General features: G+C 43.4%; 1 protein-coding gene across 2 annotated transcripts in view; it reads left to right on the plus strand.

The window, feature by feature from the left end:
- The window catches only part of LOC126873985 (G1/S-specific cyclin-D2), a 140,647-nt gene that overhangs the window by 114,638 nt on the left and 6,934 nt on the right, over positions 1–19,075 (plus strand). For both annotated transcript variants that reach the window (XM_050635488.1, XM_050635489.1), the window contains 2 exons: positions 10,692–10,854; positions 18,017–18,162. In XM_050635488.1, coding sequence (XP_050491445.1) covers positions 10,692–10,854; positions 18,017–18,162 — 309 coding nt within the window. The remainder of the gene's footprint in view (positions 1–10,691; positions 10,855–18,016; positions 18,163–19,075) is intronic.

A 19,075-nucleotide genomic window follows, 5' to 3' on the forward strand; every position in this document is an offset into this window, starting at 1 on the left:
TCTTATCGTAGCCAGTCGTTGTTCGTTTCGTTGGACTCTTGGTCGATTCTCGACTTTGCCACGACGAATATCTCTTCGGTGTAATTTCGTTATACGTTCTAGCGATTTATTCGTTATCCGTTTATTCTTAAACAAGCTCCTTTCGGTCCGTGAAAAATTGAAAAATATACGTTTCACGGTACAGGATGCATAAGCACATGCACAAATAAAAGTCGACATTGGAAGCAGCTGTCCCACGCGATTCCGGGAAAGGAATCGTCAGAAATACAACGATGCGTCTATCTATATACACTGCACAGCCTTCTTTCACCGTCCTAAATAAATATATAAATACGTGTATTGAAAATATTCATTTCAAATTTAAATTTGCTCGAGCAAGTCTCTCCGATGGGGTGAATATATGAAAAATTTAAGCGAAATTTAGATAACGAAGCGGCAAATTCTTCCCATGGCGATAAGCGTTATCGTATTCCAAAAGGCTTTACTTCTTATGCACATTTCTCGCGTGTAATTTCCAAATCTCCTTGTTCCTCCAAAGTGCAGCGTTTATTCTTTCTCGACAATCCACACCGGCTGACCCATATTCTTTAACAGTCGACTTTCCATCGACGCACAAACACCAACAAAATCATCAAAAATCTACCCTTCGACAAAGACTACCTGAAAATCCACCCAAACGGTTCAAACTCTCGAACACCGTGACGAATCTAATTCAAGCTTAGAAGAGGGTGTTTCAAAAGCTCCAGGCGCCAGTGTCGAACAACGGACACCGAATGGTCGAAGAAACGCCATGGTTTCCCTCTGGTGTCTCGCGTCCATATCTCACCAGGAGTGCCGATAAAGGCGGCGAAGGAAGAGAGAATGAGAGAATGGCTATTCCGGTAGGGTGGCGCGTTACCGATGTAGAAGGGAGTCTCTTACGTGCGAAAAAGGACCAGTCGTATTCTCCGGTAATTGGAGCAGATGTCCTGCAGAAAAAAAGATCGTAAGAGAGAGAGAGAGAGAGAGAAAAAGAGAGAGGGAGAGACAGTTACTGGAAGTGGCACTGGCCAGCGTTAAACGACGCAGCCATAGATGGCTACTAGAAGGACCAGAAAACGACCCCTCGAGCACCGTTTCGAAGAGGGTCCTTTCCTCTCCCTGGGAATGCCTTACGCCCATGGAGGGCTAAGGAATGCGCGACGGACGGTGATTCTGCTTTTTGTTGCCAGTTACGCTGAGAGAAGGAGCCCTCTATACCTTGGCCTTTTGTACTTTATTTTTGGCCAGAATGGTAAACACCTTGCTCACAGGCGCCGCCCTTCGATCCTGCGTCATTCTTTCTCCCCTCTTTCTCCTTCCAATCGAAAGGAGACTTCTCTCCACCGTTCCACGTTGGCTCGTTTTCTACCTTTTCTTCTCACTTTCTCTCCGGCTCTCTCTTCCCTCCACGGATTCCCTCTGCCCTTCCATCCACTCGGTGTCCCAACTGTTTGACCCATTCAGCTCCGCGCTATGGTGCTGCCATCTATCGAACCTATCGATCATTCTATTGTACTCCTTTTTGTGTTTATTTAGATTCTCGGTCCTTTTTAGCGAGCACGGTTCAACGAACGGATGAGAATTCTCGTTCGGTGGATGAGGAATTTTTATCGCTTGCTTCTTTTTGCGTTACGAGGGAAATAAGAAGGTTCGTTAGCCCTCTGTATCCGTTGGTATTCATTTATCCATACATATATGGAATATAATTGAGCGGAATGTTACTACATCCTAGAGATAAATAGGTGATCTATATGTCGCAGCACGGATGATACATTAGCGTGGTATTATACGTTATACCACGGTAGCCGGTAAATTATAGATCGAAGCAAAGAGTCCACGGGATAATAAAACGCGCGTATAGATTTTTAATAGGAAATACTTGCTTCGCGACTTACTCGATACCCTACATACATAAAATTTACATCCCGTTATCTTATCGTCCATCCTATGATACGTCCACTTACTACGTTTACACTTTATTGCTCACGAAATACAGGGTGTTTCGGGAATCTACGTCTGTTTATCTACGGCTCTATTTACTAAGTTTACACTCACAAAACTGCTCACAAAATACACGGTGTTTCGAGAATCTACGACTGTTTATCTTCGTCCAGGCATCTCTTTTTTTTTTTTTTTTTTTTTTAATTAAACTACCTGATAAGCGCTTAGATTTTTTTTTTCCTCAATTTCCCACGAGACTAGTGTTTCTCGGGACACCCGATGCACAACATCGGCGTCTACCTTTTCGTTGCAGGCCACCTCCTATCGATTCCTCATTGCGAACCAGATAAATCGGACCCCGGTTTCTCGGAACCGGCCAGGTAATGGCAGGGACGTAACCCTCCGCGTTTCTCCTCTCAAGGAAACCTATTGTCCGTTAGCTTTGTTGCTCGCTTTCGCCGTTTCCGTCGCTCGGTCTGTCTAGAATTCGGGCCGCTCTCGTTGGCAAAAATTGATCGCAGCCACACGGAATCACCTTCCTTCCCGCCTTCTCGTTTTTCTTTTTTTCCGCCTTACGCGATATACCGTTCGGTCGAACGGATTATCGTTCGTTCTCTGTACGTTTTCGTTATTCTTTGTTAGCGTAAACATTCTATTTTTGCATGCCTATTTTTCCTTGTTAAATCGCCGTCATCTATCGATAAAAGTAAAATTAAAAGTACACGAAATTAACCGAAGCGGAGTATCGAAATTTGTGCAACTCGCGCGATACCCTTTCCGTCGACGCTCACCACCTGTCGCACTGATTCCACCCTCCGTTCGTCATCTGCAACTTGGAAAGTCGATGATTTCCGAAAACGGAAAATTAAGCAACGTTCTACCACATGGAGCCCGTGTAATTACAACAAAATAACCATAATTACTACGCGACTCCGCTATCACCGCGTTTTATCCGATTTCACACGATGTCTTATCTCTGTGAAGCAACATATGTCAGAGTAATTTATCCTGTGTTTCGTCGACTGATATATCAGCGGCTTAAATTGCGTTGTGAATGTACAGAGGTTAATTTTCCCAAGTACAGATGGAATTTGCCTATGGTAGTAATTGTTATCGAAATCCGAGGAAAGATAGTTTGTAATATTAATATAATTACTAATACTAATTACTAATCGTTAATATAATATCTACCGTGAAAGAGTCGATCGTCCGCAGAGAAATAAAAAGGGAAATTCTTACGTACGATGAAATTAATAGGCGACGCGCGAATATATAGATCTCGGATCGTGGTACTATGATTTAATCGCGTCGAAAATAATTGGAACAACGAAGCGAGGATTGATCAAGCCGCTACGTTCGACTCGACGAATCGGAAACGCCGTTGGAATCGGTGACGAGAAGCTGATGACGTAGATCCAATTCAGGTTGGGTCCGAAGTTGAACTAATAACCGGATAGCCGTTAACGTAAACAAGTATCGATAGTAGTAAGGCCAGCGATAAAGGGGTGATTTCTCAATAGGTAGATCTAGTAAATAACAGCCGTTATTTTCAGAGCCTGTTACGTCGAATGAGCATTTCTCGGATATCTACGATCTTATCGTGTTAGGCTTCTACGATCGGCTCTTTAACATAATTGTACATCAACTTTAATTACGATCATTGTTATTATAGGTCTTATAGTTCCTTCGATAATATCAGAAATTGGTTGCTGCATACCACAGATATCTGCATGACTAAGTTTTTAAAAGCCACACGGTATAAGTCGTTAAAGAACCGCGTTCTTTCTACGTCCAGTAATTTCTCATTAACTTCGTAAATATCTACGTAAAATGGAGCAACGTATCCTTTGTTGCTAGTGACTTATTTATGCGCTTTTAATTACCAAAAGAAACTTTGTACTCAATTAACGCGCGTGATTAAAATTTCCGTTTCGCCAAGCAACTGATATTCGTAGATTTGGCGTGTACGTCTTTCGATCGCTTTCAAATTTTTACTACGACCGACAACCGATGAAACTTCGAAATGCGTTTCGCGTAACTACGAGCATTCGAATACTTTCGCGAGATCGCGCCTACATTTTCAATCGTATTATCGAATAATTCTTAGTAGTATCATCGAGCCTTTGATCAAATTTTGCGTTGTTCGTACTTTCTCTTCGGTTAATTTAATTCGATCGGCAGATAATAATCGCAAGCTATGGTTTCTCGTCCTGCCAGACGAGACCGCAGAGGGTTAAATTGCACGTGGATCACGCGTGCACACGCGTTGCGTCATTCGTGCGTGCGCATGCGTTCACGTCTACGCAAAGTAGGTACGCGTACACACGATACGCACTACCGCAATACCATGAATACCCAGTAGCGTATCAAGTTGTTCTCCTCACCCTCGTACAACTTGTACTTTTTTTACGCGCAACTTCTGTTAAAGCCTTGAACGTGACTTGGTTTACGATGCAGCTATATTTTGCTCTTTCTCGCGTTACATTTTCGCCTCGTACTCGGTTAACGTAAGTCCTTAGTAACGTAATACGTAGAACGAACAATAATATTCGTTATCGCTTGTCTGATTTTCTTCCAGCTTCTTTTATCGGCCCAACTTAAATCATTCGTTATTACAAAGAATTGCGGATACTTTGTACAAATTTTTCCAAACTCTTGGGATAACTTTTGGAAAACTTGCGTCGACTTTTGCTCTGGTTAAGACAGAAAAGGGAAAATTATACGACCAAGACACGAGAGAAAACGCAGTTCGGTTTTATTGCTGGAAATTCCCAACCTTTGTTTTTAAAGACTCGTTAATGCCTGGTGAGTTATTCTTTCGCCCATTTGGCGTTCTACCCGATGCCATATGCAACGCTCTCCGTTTTCTGTTGGAAAGAAACCGGCCTGTAGATAATACTTCGACCGTAGATGGCTGACAGTGGCATGTCAATGTAGTCACAAATTATTCCAAGACAGCTACTGTAAATATACGAATTTATGTCGTGGAATAGTTCATTATGTACGGATTCCTGCGTTAGTATCGATTAGAATGTATTACAACTATTTTTAGGCATTTTATACCGTTCTTCGATAAATTAGAATTCCCTGCGATTGGAATGCAAATATTTCTAAAAAATTCAAGCCTGCTGCGATAATCCTCCACATAACCTCTTATCTTCTTTGCATGGAATGCGTCCATTCCGGACGTTGGCAATCAGCTTTTCTATTCTCGCTTTGTCAACCGGTCCGAACCAGTCGCCGAGATTTTTCGAGACGAGCACGTTCTTCTCTTCCTGGTCCTCCCCTCTTTTTTTTTCCATCGATCGATGAATTATTACTCATTGCAAATAGTACCAGGCATATACCAGCAAGGTATTTCCCTTACGTGCTATTTCGCATACTTTTGCTGGCGAAATAGACGATACGTTTATTTCGTTATTGAAGCTCATGGAACATACCGAAGAAATATGTCGAACATTCCTTCAACATTCGGCAGTTCGGTTATTATTCCAGTATTTATTTAAGCACTTTAGCGATTGTTCTTCGCGACTCGAATAACTTTAAAACGTAGAAAATATTGTGGAATAATCGTAAATATAAAACGATATGAAATAATATAAAGCGATATAAAATATAGAATCGACGATCGCTCGATCCAACGATATTCTTCTTCTTTGTTGTTCGATGTATGGTCCTTTTAATCGAGGTTACGTTCCTGTTTCCACTGTACACGTTTATTACAACAGCCATTTGCACCTGTGGACATACCATATGCGTAGAACTCGAATATTCCACGTCTCACAGCGTGCTCCTTCTTCTTTCTGTTTCAAGCTCGGTGTCGACTTTCTCTCTCGATTTCGTGGTCGATAACGCATATCGAGCCGGTAGAAAGCCAACAGGAAGTTCGACCAAATGATAATAAAGCGATATTGGCCACTCGATATGCTCGCTCGGTGCATTTCTCGCCTTTACCTTACTTTTCCCCTTTTCGCCACTTTTCGTACTCATTCGCATCAAACAATCGCACGTTTTCCGAACGAAAAATAACGTGCCTACCTCGTCTCTGCGTCTTGTGTATGTGTTGTATGTGTAATTGATAAATTCATTAGCCAATCCATTAGCGATAATCAGTCCGTTTTATCGTTATAATTTTTATGCATTTATGGGCCGTTTAAATGCGCGAAAATGTACAAAATACGCATAAAATAAGACGTGTAAAATATACGAAGTAGAATATTCTTCATAACGCTTAGCAGGTGCCATGAACGATTGGTCATGTTCGATCGCATTAGCTGTGTTTATAACGATACGAATTTCCATAACCATCTGCAACCTAGTGATAACAATAAACGTTGCACCGTGTCACGAGTCGAACGATCGAACGTCAGTCCTAGCTCGAGAGATATTTTCAAGTGGCGCAGCAACTCCACAGCGAGTCATCGATTCTAAACGCCATCTTCGAACAAATTACCCTGGAAGCATGACGAACACGTTCGCGTTTCCCTTCGCACCACAACTCTCCATCGAACGCCATCCGATTCCATTTAATCGGACGAGGCACCAGATAGACAGGGTAGAAGTATACCAGGTGTTGCACAAAGATCGGTCAGTGACTTGAATATAAATCCTGAAACCTGCCCTTCCGAAGAAAGCAAAAAGATCACTGCCGCAATTTACTTCCAAATTATTTTCTACCAAATGCTCTCCGCAACGCTGCCTCCGCCGCTCGAACCACTCGCGCCCAAATTTCTAGCGAACCTTCTTGAAACATCCTGTACACAAGTACACAGACGTAAAGGGAGAAGGGAAGAAAAAAGAACGAGGGGCTCTAACATTCCAACGAAGCAGACCTCGTCCTCTCGTGAGAACCCGGTTTCCTAGGCTATGGCCGTCGTGGAAAAATGCAAATGCACAAGTGCAACCGCGGCGACGTTGCATCATCTAACACGCGGGCTCACGCTCGCACCACGACACCAGATATTCCAAAAGGAAATAATAAAACGAAACAAGGAAGAGGAGGAGGAGGAGGATACGAGGCTCGTCCGAAGGCAGCCAAAGACCGAGGCGCAGCGACTTGTCTCGCCTATGTACAACGTCGTCGTCGTCGTCGTCGTCGTCGTCGTCGTCGTCGTCGTCGTCGTCGTCGTCGTCGTCGTCGTCGTCGTCGTCGTCGTCGTCGTCGTCGTCGTCGTCGTCGTCGTCGTCGTCGTTGTCGTCGTCGTTACGCAGCGCCGTGGCTCTCACCGAGATCATCGACGATCGAGAAAACGCAACCGGCGAGTTGCTTTATAAATAGTAAAACGTGGTATCCCTGAAGCGGATCGTTGGCCTCCCGCGGAATCGTTACGTTTACGCTCGCGTACGCATCGTACCGTGGCGTGCGTAGCCCCGGCGCATCGCGTCGTTGCACCGTCACGCATTCCGTGACACACCACTGCTGTATGTACTTACGCGGCCATCCACGAGATATTACGCAGCGTACCCTCTTTCTTCTGCGATTCCCGATCACCGCGAAAGCGACCGCCGCCGCGTCGTGGGGCTGGCCAGTCACTCCGTATGGAAGGGCAACTTCTTTTTTTGAAAGAGTATGGCATAGTAGAACCTACGCTGTTCAGGTTTCTACCATGTGAGCGTTGTACTACTCGAACGAGCCGATACAGGAAGGCTTCGGTGCACGTATGCGTTGTATTATTCGAACGTTTCGTCATTAGGAGGTTCTATCGCACGGTACATCGCTATACGAATGACTCGATCGATACGCGTGTCTGTACGACGAGCGAATTTATGAAAATAAGTCGTTCGTTTTTTGGCAATCGAATATTAGTCGTTTGATCTAAGCAAAGAGACGAAAATGAAAGTATTCGTCGGGGAATCGAAGAACGATCGAATTACATAGAAAATTTAAAGCGTTATTCGATGATAATGTACACGCGTATGTGTATCGATGATAATATTTCAAATTCTATCGAACGAAAGAAACTTCCTGTACCATCGTCCGAATGATTTTCGTCGCGTCGCGTGGAGGAGCTGTCGACTGCCTGCACGGTGGATGCAGCTATCGACTCCGACGCTACTTGAGAATCGCGGCTGGCTGCCGCGTAAAAATCACGCCTATACCACTGCGCGCCGCCGTCTTTGTTTCATTCACTGGCACTGCGTGTCGCGTTACGAGCATATACGCACGCACTCGAGTATAAAGCTTCGCCTTCTCGTGTGTAAGTGGTCGATCGAAGAGGCGAAACGAGCAAGAAGACGATAAGCTTCCGTAAAATAAACCGGCAAGATCCGAGAAATCCTTGGAAGACCAAAGAAGCTCTGATAATTAAACCGTTAACTCGTGCTGATTACCGGTATTATTTTCCATGCACGAAATATGTAAAATGATTTATAGTTTCAAACATTCTTTAATCCTTAACCAGCTGACGTTATTTCCATTTTCCTAAAGTTTTAATTTCACGCCTAAGGAAAAGTATCCGGCTAAGAAGTAGCTCAGGTGACAGACTAAAAAAGCCATTTTCTTCCGTTTCGTACGTGTACCACCAGTATATCCGCGGCTATTTCATTGAAAAATACAATTCGATGGTTCTCTGTGGAATTTCGTTTCGAACGATCGATTTGACGTAGTTAGAAAGCGGTCGATTGAAAAACTCGATCAATGTTTTAGGTAAGATTTAGAAATTTAGACTCTGATTAATAGATCGACAAATGGCCGTATGGAAAAAGTAACGAACGAGCAAGTGGATTAGTTAAAAAAAATTCGTTTCTCTCGATTCTCCGAAGTACGTGCTCCGAATGCTCCCGAATCCGAAGGAACGGTCGGTCACAGCGATCGACGTTCCAAACTTCGCCATAGCTTTCCTAATGTCGATCAAAGATTATTCCATGACCATCGAACAGAGACATTGTTAACAGGAGGATGCTAACGACGATTCATTAAGAAACGCGATGCCACGAGGCCATCGCGCTTTATTTGGTGAACGTACGAAAGCCATACGGCGTGGCACGGACACGTCACGTCGCGCCGTTTCGTAAGAGACTTTCAGAACCTTGAGTAGTAGCGTATATACCCACCGAATTCAATGGACTTTTAATCAAGCCGAAGGACGCGTAGTACTCCACGTAGTATAGCCGCCGTGTAATTTCACGGTCGAGAGAAAACGAGGGTACTACGACGTACTCGAGCGAGCAGCTCATCCGCGAGAACGGAAAGGAAACAGAGAGCGGTACGTGTACACTGTGCACGGTTACTACGATCGAGACGACGATACACGCGCGGCGAGCAACTAACGCGTCTACCCGTTTGCATGCAAACTTAAATCGGCCATTCCTCGATAACTGGGAATATTCAATGCGTATAATATTTTTTGATTCACGGTTCTCGAGATTTTATATAACAGAGACATTTTCGTTTCACTCTTACGGCTGTTTGTAATTAATTTTTCTTGTTAGGAGAAGAGGAATCGTTAACGTTGGAGTTTGTTTGAAATTTGGAATGTTAATAGCGTGTACAGTGATTTACGAAGGTATTCGAACAGTCGGTTAGCTGGATAAGATTCATAGCGATGTGAGCGAGTTCGCTGCTAGTTTCTATAAAGTGCTGCCTCGTTTATTATTGCAAGGATATTATTATGTTGCTTCGTGTCGTGAAAACGTATCGCGTATAATATCGCCTATTTAATCATTCTTGCGAGTTCAGATTATCCTAATCGATATATAACAGAATACAACGTGTAAAGCGATCGTGCGGGATCTTCCATGCGAGAATTTACCTTTAATACGTCTATAATTATTTTAAAGTTATAAACAAATAAAGTAACGATATTAGAACTTGACGTGAAGTTTAAAAAGAAATTCTCGCCTAATAGCACGTTCGAACGACTTTAACGTTCGTCTGGATTACGTTTCGACATAACGGATCTCGCGATAGCGTACTCGATACTCGCGAAACGTTCGATACGGCTACTGATATTAGAAACTGTCCGATATGCAAATTGGCAAGTGCAAGAATAAACACGGAAAGCGAAGGATGCCCGGTGTATTGAACGTGTAATGCGAAGGGTGTTCGGTGTATCGACGATGTTCAGCATGTAACGTAAAGGATGTTCACCGCATTAAACGCGTAACACGTGGAATTCCTCGTATTCTCATCACGCGTTGCGTGAAGTATCTTAATACGTGATACGAAATATCTAAAAGTAATTTTAAACTGGGAAACTGTTGTCTAAAATTCGATCGTCCATCTTACGTTCGAATTACTCCGTGCATATTCAACTTTTAAAATATGAAACTGGTACCATGATTTACAAGGAAATTCCTAATTCCTTCTCACATAGACGAACATCCAAAACGTCGTCCAGAATAATCATCGACTCTTTCTCTTATGGTTGAATATTCGAAACCTCGTGCAGAATAACGTCCAATTGATTCTCTCCGCGAAAGCGTCTACCAGTGATGATACGTTAAATCCATGCTACACACACAAACCGACGATCTATTTGCAGAACATGAAAAATCCCGAACAAAAACCTATCTATCCAATCTGCAATGCAACTTAGAGAGTCGTCGTTTTATCTGTTCTCGCGCATCGCCGTATTACACCCACCGACTACCCACGTCTAACCCCTTCAAACCTATTCCCCGAAGTAGAAAATTCCTTAGAAGAAAACTTCCGCCAACGTAACGCTAATGTAACGAGATTGGATGATGCGATCGTCTAAACCGCGTTCTCGTCTGGATGATTGTTGCAGAGGTGGGAGCAGTTGGTCGTCTCGAAGCTGAAATGGGAATTGTCCGCCGTAACACCCGGTGACTTCCTGATGCACATCCTGAGCAGACTGCCGGTGCCACGTACCTGGGACCCGGTGATGGTCAGGAGGCACGCGCAGACCTTCATCGCCCTCAGCGCCAGAGGTGAGAAACGATCAGGATTACCGACCTCTGCATATGTATTTATGTGTGTGGGATGAGCGTGCATGGCGAATGCGTGCCCGCTGTACCGTGGAAAATTCGAAGGAACAAAGGTAAATGACGAACGATGATTTTTTTACTCTGGCAACGTGTAACCCCGTTCACGGGGCAAAATTCGAATTCAGGCTTGTAGGAGGATCGAGTGAATCGAGTGCGTTTGCCTGCGGTTGTTCTAAGATTTCTGGCTTTGGCAATTACTTGATTTAGGAATTTTCCATCCGCAAATCTTCCGTTTAGGAATTTTTCCATGGGATGAGAAGGTGTGAGGGTGTGACGGTGAAAGTTACATTTAGATGTTGAAGACGTTAAAGTTGATTTGACCCTTTCTATCGACCGCCGTCTATGGAAATAGTCGCGCGTGTTCACAGCTCAAGTTTCGAACGTTCGAAATTTTAAATATAATATATTACATATATTTTTAAATATTACGTAATAGTAAAACACGCTAAGCGGACGATCCTAAGCGGCTTTTAGAACGCGTCACGCGCGTACATATAACGCTGGACGGTGACTAGATCGCCTCTTGCTGCCAACTACTCGTCACGCATATACAGTAGACTGGCGTATAACGCGGTTAATACGTTACACGCTATATAAATTCGCGTTGTAGGAATTCGCGTTGTAAGAACTCGCGTTATGCGGGAGTCTACTGTATACGTGACGTATCGTATGGCTAGCTGTTCCACGCATCATTTACGTTTACAGTTTCTATCGAACGATCTGTAATTGCAACGCGTCGTAAGACCAGCGATGACTCGTCGTTGTTTATAACACAGTACCTCGAACCAGAACAAATAAGATATCATGCATGTATCCTGAAGAAAATTAAAACACGATATGTCGCATACGCGTGACGCGTACTAACGAAAGAGTAAAAATTTTCCTGGTAAGCAACATGCGTCGCCAGTGACTCACGCCTCTTTAAAAATGTTAATTAAAATCCATGTTTATTTTGTCTATCTGTTTGAAATACGCTTAATTACTTCTTGTCTGTTTTTTACAACCGTCTCTTATTTTCTGTGGAGATAACAGAAGTAAAATGTACGTATAAAGCGTCTCCTAAATGTTTCTGAACAATGCGCGTGTTGCGCGAACGGATACTATTTTAAATATAACAAGGTTGACTACTTCTTGCTACTTGGGTTAATAGATTTCGCATTAAGAAGCGCATGAGAAATTAACAACTTGGAAGTTACTGTTTATGGGTCAAGAACACGATCGGAAGTTGGAATTTTAATCGTCAAAGCGACGATGCAAACGGAAACCTTACGCGGCAAATTGTATCGAATCTAAGTCTTCTTTATTCGTGATATCGCAGTGTTTTTACGTAAAAATGCTGAAAGCAAGGTACGTTTAAAAATTCGAGATACGATCTACATAGAGAAACGTTCGTAAAAATTGTAAATTTTTCACAGGTAACTGCGTCACATACCGAGCTCTACGAACACAAAATTATTCGTTCGTCCTACTTTGCCGATTCCGCGAAATTGGTGCAACGATATTTCAAGTTGTCCAGCGCCAGATACCTATTTGCCATAATATTCTAATTGCTGCAAACTGGTTAATGATAATTAACGAAACCGATAAATTCTTGCACAACAGTCATATTCTACGTCATCTATGAATATAGAACGAAGCAAACGTTATCTGCGTGTCGTTTTTTATCGCGACTGCTTATCAAATATTCGAATATTTTAAAAGTACGATAATATTAACGCCAGTTCAGCTTTTTCTTTCGTTTTTCTTCTCTTTTCTCCGTAGTAAGCGATTTAATTCGATGTTCGCGCATTTTAAACGCAACATTGTGGCGGAAGTGCATAGTACGAGCCGCTAGTATTCGTTCGTTAAAACAGGCCATTATCATTTTAATTAAGCGTTGATTGCGATTCTTTTCTCACCCTATCTATAGGCGAAAGTATAACTTCGTGACGTTCCTATATATACACTTCGTGTCGCGAGATTTCTCAATTTCGTTTTGTTTATTCGAACGTTCAATTTTATCAAGGTCTGCTTAGTACGAATAATACGGGAAAGAAAAAGCACGGCGATATCCGCGGAATTGGCCGGGCAGACGGCGTTTAGGCGTTTATTAGAAATTATAATCGCCTGGCGATATTCTTTAAAATGCAATTTTTACGCGCGGACCTTCATTGTTAGCCTCGTTAGAACCGTGCCATGGCATCATAAACAATCGGGAACGTGCATCGTTAACTCACGCGTTAATGAATATGCCGGTGCATGGTGAATAATGCACCCGGCGGAAACCATCGCGTAACTACTTTGAGTCGATTCTATGCGTTCCGTTTTTTTCTTCCTCTCATTCTCTTCTTCTTTCTTTCTGCCTCTTTAATTTCTTTTCGTTGCGTTTCGTTTTAATGGATTATGGCCGAGCGTGCAATTACGGATCGAAGGTAGAATGGACATAGAGATGACGTAACGAACGTACAAGGGTGATTCCTGTCTTATTTTCGTTTTATTTTCTTTAATCGTCGATCCGACCAACCTCTCGACGTTTACAGCTGACCGAAATAACCGTTGTTAGATTTTTTCGTCTCTACGATAGAAGATCAGACGGGGGAGAAACGCGATCAGCGGATCGCCGATATTTATGCGATTTTATACTTTTACCAATTTAAATAGAAATTTCTTTCTGCTATGAACATTGCGTATATTTTCGCCTATTGTATGCACACTCGGTAGAATTTTCGAATCTTACATATTTCGCAAAAATCGCATAAATCTTCCGAAATCTAAGGATTAGGTATAGCGTAACACGTTGGATATTTAATCTTAATTAACTGTTCCGTGTTATTTTTGCCGCTTGAGAAATGACTTCTACCTTCGTGATTACGAGCGTAGCGAGATAAATGAAGGAGGGAGCAAAATTGATTTTTTTTTCTCATTAATTCGCAGGAAATTTTTAACGCGTTACGTGTCTTAACGAAGGCGTTGGTTCGTTTATTTTGCATTTTGTGAGAGACATTTTTCTATAGCAAGTACAAATAGTAGAAGAAAATTAAGGATGGAGGAGAGCCTTCGGAGAAAATTCGAAATAACGAGCTACACGATCGTAAAACAGTCCTCCTCGCCGCTAAATTTTTGCTTCGTCTTCTTATCGTCGTTAATCATAAGCGGAACCTTGCAAATATGTATAAATAACGATGCATTGTACAATCTCGACAAATTTATCGCCATCACGTTGAATAACGATGAACGAAGCGTAAACGGAATAGTCGTGCGATGATCGTCGCTGACCACATGGGTCTGTTAAGAGCCAATAGAATAAATTACGTAGCAGCAAGTGATACAACCTTCGATTTGAGAAAACTGTGGGTAAAAATCTCCGATCGAATCGTCGTGTCTGTATCGAGACTCTTTGTATAAAAGGGCATCTTATCTTTGAAGACGGAAGAATACGTTGTAACTCGAAACTCGAGTAACTTGCAAAAATCTCCTCAAAATGCTATTAATTATACAAATCAGTTATACAAATGAAAGTAGAGACGGGGATCGATGTCCGCGAAGAACAGAGCTGTTTTAAAACGACAACGATCGCTCGAGTCTCGCTGGAAAATCGAGAAATCGAAAGAAACGAAAGAGCGAGCGAGAAAGAGAGGAAGAGTGGGAACCAAGAGAAACAAAAGCAATAAGAATGCGAAGAAGAAGAAGAAGAAGAAGAAGAGGACGACGACGACGACGAAGAAGAAGAAGAGGAAGAAGGGGGCGTCGAACACGACGAGATCGCAAGACACGTTTAAATCCCCTTCTGGACGCTGCCAGTCGGTTGTTATTACAAGCGGGGATGGCAAAAAGCAAGGACCATCGTCCTTCGTCGTCTGGCCGGCTCTGGTGGTCCCTGTTGAAGAAAGAGAAAAGACTAGAAGCGGCCCGGGAGACGATGATTGTTTCTCACGAGCCAAACTAGGTAGCTCGCCGAGCTCGGTTCGAGTCGGTTGACCCTCTTTTTCACCGACGAAAAGAGAAGCAAACGGCGGCGCCACGAATTCCAGCCGCTTCCTTGAATCGCGGAAGGTCCGTGAACCTGCTCCCTGCTCGCCTTTTTCGATTCCACGCCCCTGCAACGCGCACGACGCGCTCCAACTGATTGTTTTCGTCATCGGCATCGATGCAATTCGCGCCAACACCTCTCTATTCTCTTTTTTTATTTTTCGTTAATGTTGGATTCGTGTTCGTACGGATCTTTCGCGAGCTAAAACGACGACGTTCGATCCACTTCCTCGACGAGGAAGCGAAACGATGCGTCGTTGCTCCATACACGTACGATGTCACAAGGAGGAGATGCATGTTCGAATATTAGCGCGCTAGATCCGTCGGTTTCGCGCTCTGCGATGTATCGCAGGCCTCGATGAGAATTATAAAGATGTCGGGTAAAAAACTAGAGAAGAGATTTTAATTTAGTCGTGTTTTCAGAAGCGAAGAAAAGAAAAGGAGACGTGGAAGTAGAATGAAAAGAAAGGCAGGAGAGGACGTTAAAGAGGAAAGGAGCCGAAAATGAATATGAGAATAGGGAGGGAGGCCAAGAGAAGGAAGAGGGAGGAAGACCATCGAGGAAACACGAGCAAGAACAAAACGCCGCTAGAATGAGAAGCAGTCCTGAGGGAAAGATGGAACGAAGTAGGCATCGGAAAGAGAACAACGGCGAGGCAAGGTAAGGCGAAGTATGCGACCAACTTCTAGAAAGATCTATGGACAGAATCATACCGAAGCCTCGAAACGAAGGTAGAAGACCCGGAGAGCATCGAATTACGCGAACGAACTCGAGAACCACGTAGAAAAACAGTCATGGAGCGAGAGAAAGGGAAGAAAATCAAATCCGGAAAAGTCGCAGAAAAACATGTTCCCGAGATGAAACGTGGGAAGAAGCTGCGCGTATGCGATTAGGGTGTACAAGGAAATAAAAGATTCGGATAACGTTGCACAGGACTACGAGGACGCTACGCAGAGTAGTAAGAAGAGTAAGAGAGAAGAGTAAAGCCTGAAAGAGACGAAAGAACTGAGATTCTTAAAAAAAAGCAGAAATCCGTTGCAGAAGTACGATCGGAGTATGACGAGAAAGAAAAGAGAATGGAAATGGATGGAGCGGGGGTGGTCTTGATGGAGGAATGCCGTTCTCCAATAGTAATTCGCCATCCCCGAGGACAACAGAACGCACCTGCACCAGCTTTATAACTCTCTTTCTTCTTCCTCTTCTCTTTCGCGGCTCTGCAAATTTAAGAGCGGCTTCGCGGAATTCCATTCTTAATGGCTTTATTACGGCGTGTGCGTGCGCGCACACACGCTGCCCGTTGAATTTCAGCTTGTCCATCGGACATTTCGGTTGTCCAGGAACCTGTTCCCATCTTTCCATGAATGAATAGCGCTCGCGTTTGAGAAAAATCCACACAAAACGCGCGCCGGACTATATATTACCGGCATAAAAGGACGAATACGATCGCGTCGATGATTGTCACGTTTATCGTCGATCTCGAGGACCGCTTTGCGAATAGTTCGCTCGTCGCCCATGCCGCTCCGTTGCCGCGTCTAATCGTCAAGCTCGTTTCATCAAACCGATCGATTTAAAGACACGGCCAGTCGGTACCTCGTTACTTCTTCCACATCGTATTTACCGTATAAGATGTACGACGAAGTTTTATTCGTCGCATGAATACGACGTACGGCGGACTCCTCCGCCTTTTCGTTTCTTTTCCGGGAGTATACGTTACTTTAAGGTGTACCGTGTTCGGAGCGAATATCGACACAGTACGTGGATTTCTACCCTTCTGTCACCTGTATCGAATACTTTTCGTAATCCTAACAAAAAATGTCTTGGTTAATAAAAGCATCTGTTCCCGATAATTTGGCGTAAAACAACAAATTAGAAAAAAAGAAGATCCACAACCTATTCCGCCAACAAAGGCATTAGAAAGTCCGGGATGGCAGTTTGTCGGCCAGATGGGTGTACCATTAGGTGATTACCGGGACCGAATTCGTACCTAAACCTAACGAAGACAAAAGACCCCGTAGCCCATTCCCTGGCAATTGTTTGCCATTGCCGGTGGCCCATTTTCAAAGTCACTGGCGACAGCATGGAGATTAGCACAGCTCGCTAAGGTGGCGAAAGCTTTCACGATGGAACTCGACCGTGTTAAAAAGCGCGAGGGAAGTGGAGAAATAAAGAGAGAGTTGTAGGTTGTGCGTTCTGGTGTTGTTTGCTGAGTCGGTAACCTTTGGGCTTGGCACCACCAAGGCCGGACTTTTCAACGTCGTAAATCTCGTTTCGAATACCCTTTTCCTGGGACGTGTCTACCTGCGGTTCTATTAGCAGATTTTTTATTAGCAGAACGTGGAATGAAACGTTACACGGAATTCTAGGATTCGTTTTCATGGCCGCTTCTGTTAACGCGCTTCGACGACGAGATACGATCGAACGTTGGACTATCCTATCCTTCTCTTTCTCTGTTTCTTTTTTTTTTTTTTTTTTTTTTGGAAATAATGGTAACGTGTTTTTGTCTTTTTCTAGTTGTGTTTTCGATGTTTCGAAAGAAGGTTCCTCGCCGGTTCGTCGAGAATCGGCTACTTCGTATGCCGTTCGTGTTACTCGGAATGGCTGAGAAGATGTGTGTTTGGAATTTAAGGAGCAATGTAAGGGAGTTTTATGTGCACGGTGGATGTTATGCAGGTGGATGTGGATGCAATGGGAATAAGGTTAATGCACGTGAGTGAGTGTCGAGAAATTTACTGTTTACACTTGACGATGTGCGCGAGTGCAATCAGATTTTTTTTTATTCTAATTCTTTCGCCGAAACACGGCAAGGGAGTAGTTGCAGTTGCTCTCGAAAGTATTCCGACGCTTGTACGATCCTTCTACGAATGTATTACACGGGGAACGTTTTAAAATTTCGTTGGCGTCGTACCGAAACGCTCGACATCCATTAGTAGCCGTTACTTTACGTTCGATAATTAGAAGAAAAACTTGCGAAATTATTTGAACGTTTACAGGATCCTTTCACGAGTACGTTATACGGAATTGAAGCTCAGTTAGTAAATATCATTTTTAATAATTATAAGACACTGATAAGTTCGATAATGGACATGTTTTTTGCAGAATACAAATTCTCCATGTATACGCCGAGCATGATCGCGGCGGCGAGCGTCGCAGCGGCCCTCCACGGTCTCGATTGGACAGGGAAAAGCGGTTACGGGCTGGCCGGCCTCCTCGACGAGTTAACTCGCATCACGGCTATCGAACAGGTTTGTCCTCGTGTTGATATTATTTCACGACGCCCGAGAGAAACCTCGGATAGCACTGTCAACGAGTAGATATAATCGCAGCTTGATTTGCACCTGGTTTATCCGAAATGTCGGAAATAAACGTTGCGTGACAGCTTCTGTGTGTCTGCTTCTGTGTGAGATTTATCAGATATTTTTAATTAACAAAGTTCAATTGCAAAGAGATCCATCGAAATAGCGGAATCGAAGGAGCTTTCGTCAAATTCGATTTACGATTTAAGGAAAACGTTTAAGTGAAAAAAAAAAAAAGAACAAATTAAATTTAAAACAAAGATCTCGAACATTGCAAATGGTTCGTTCTCGTTAACATATGGAGCACCTATCGGTGAAGTTTCACGCATGTGGATGAACGTCGAAATTATTCGATGTTTCGTCTTTCGTCGAACTGCGTTACAAATATAAAAGACAAACGTTTAAAAAACCACGTGGAGAGGTTGGTTTTCGCTTTGGTTCGAATCTGGACGGTTGGAGATTATGAATGAACAGAGGGGCAGGTGGCCAACATAGTTCTTGGTATACGTTCCTTCCTGTTTCTAAACACATGTGGTCGTCGAAAATATTGCGCTTACAGGACGTAGACCCCATGCCGAGCCATTCACGCGTGCACTTTATTTGCACTCGACGCATTATGAATGTATAGTCTGCGCGTGTTTCGAATCGTCTTTTCCCTTTCCCGTCACGCTGTGACTTTTTTCCCCGTAAACATGTGCCCGACACCTGCTACACTCCGCTCATCAGCACGTTTTTGCGCGACGTCTTGGCTGGATTCGCGAACCATCTCTCAAACTGCTTCTTGGAACTTTCTCTTGTCGATCAAAATTACACGCTAGCTCGATTAATTAATCGAATTATCTTACGCGTTCCTGTTCCTTCG

This window comes from Bombus huntii, chromosome 15, assembly GCF_024542735.1.
Source record: "Bombus huntii isolate Logan2020A chromosome 15, iyBomHunt1.1, whole genome shotgun sequence".
Taxonomy (NCBI): Eukaryota; Metazoa; Arthropoda; class Insecta; order Hymenoptera; family Apidae; genus Bombus; species Bombus huntii.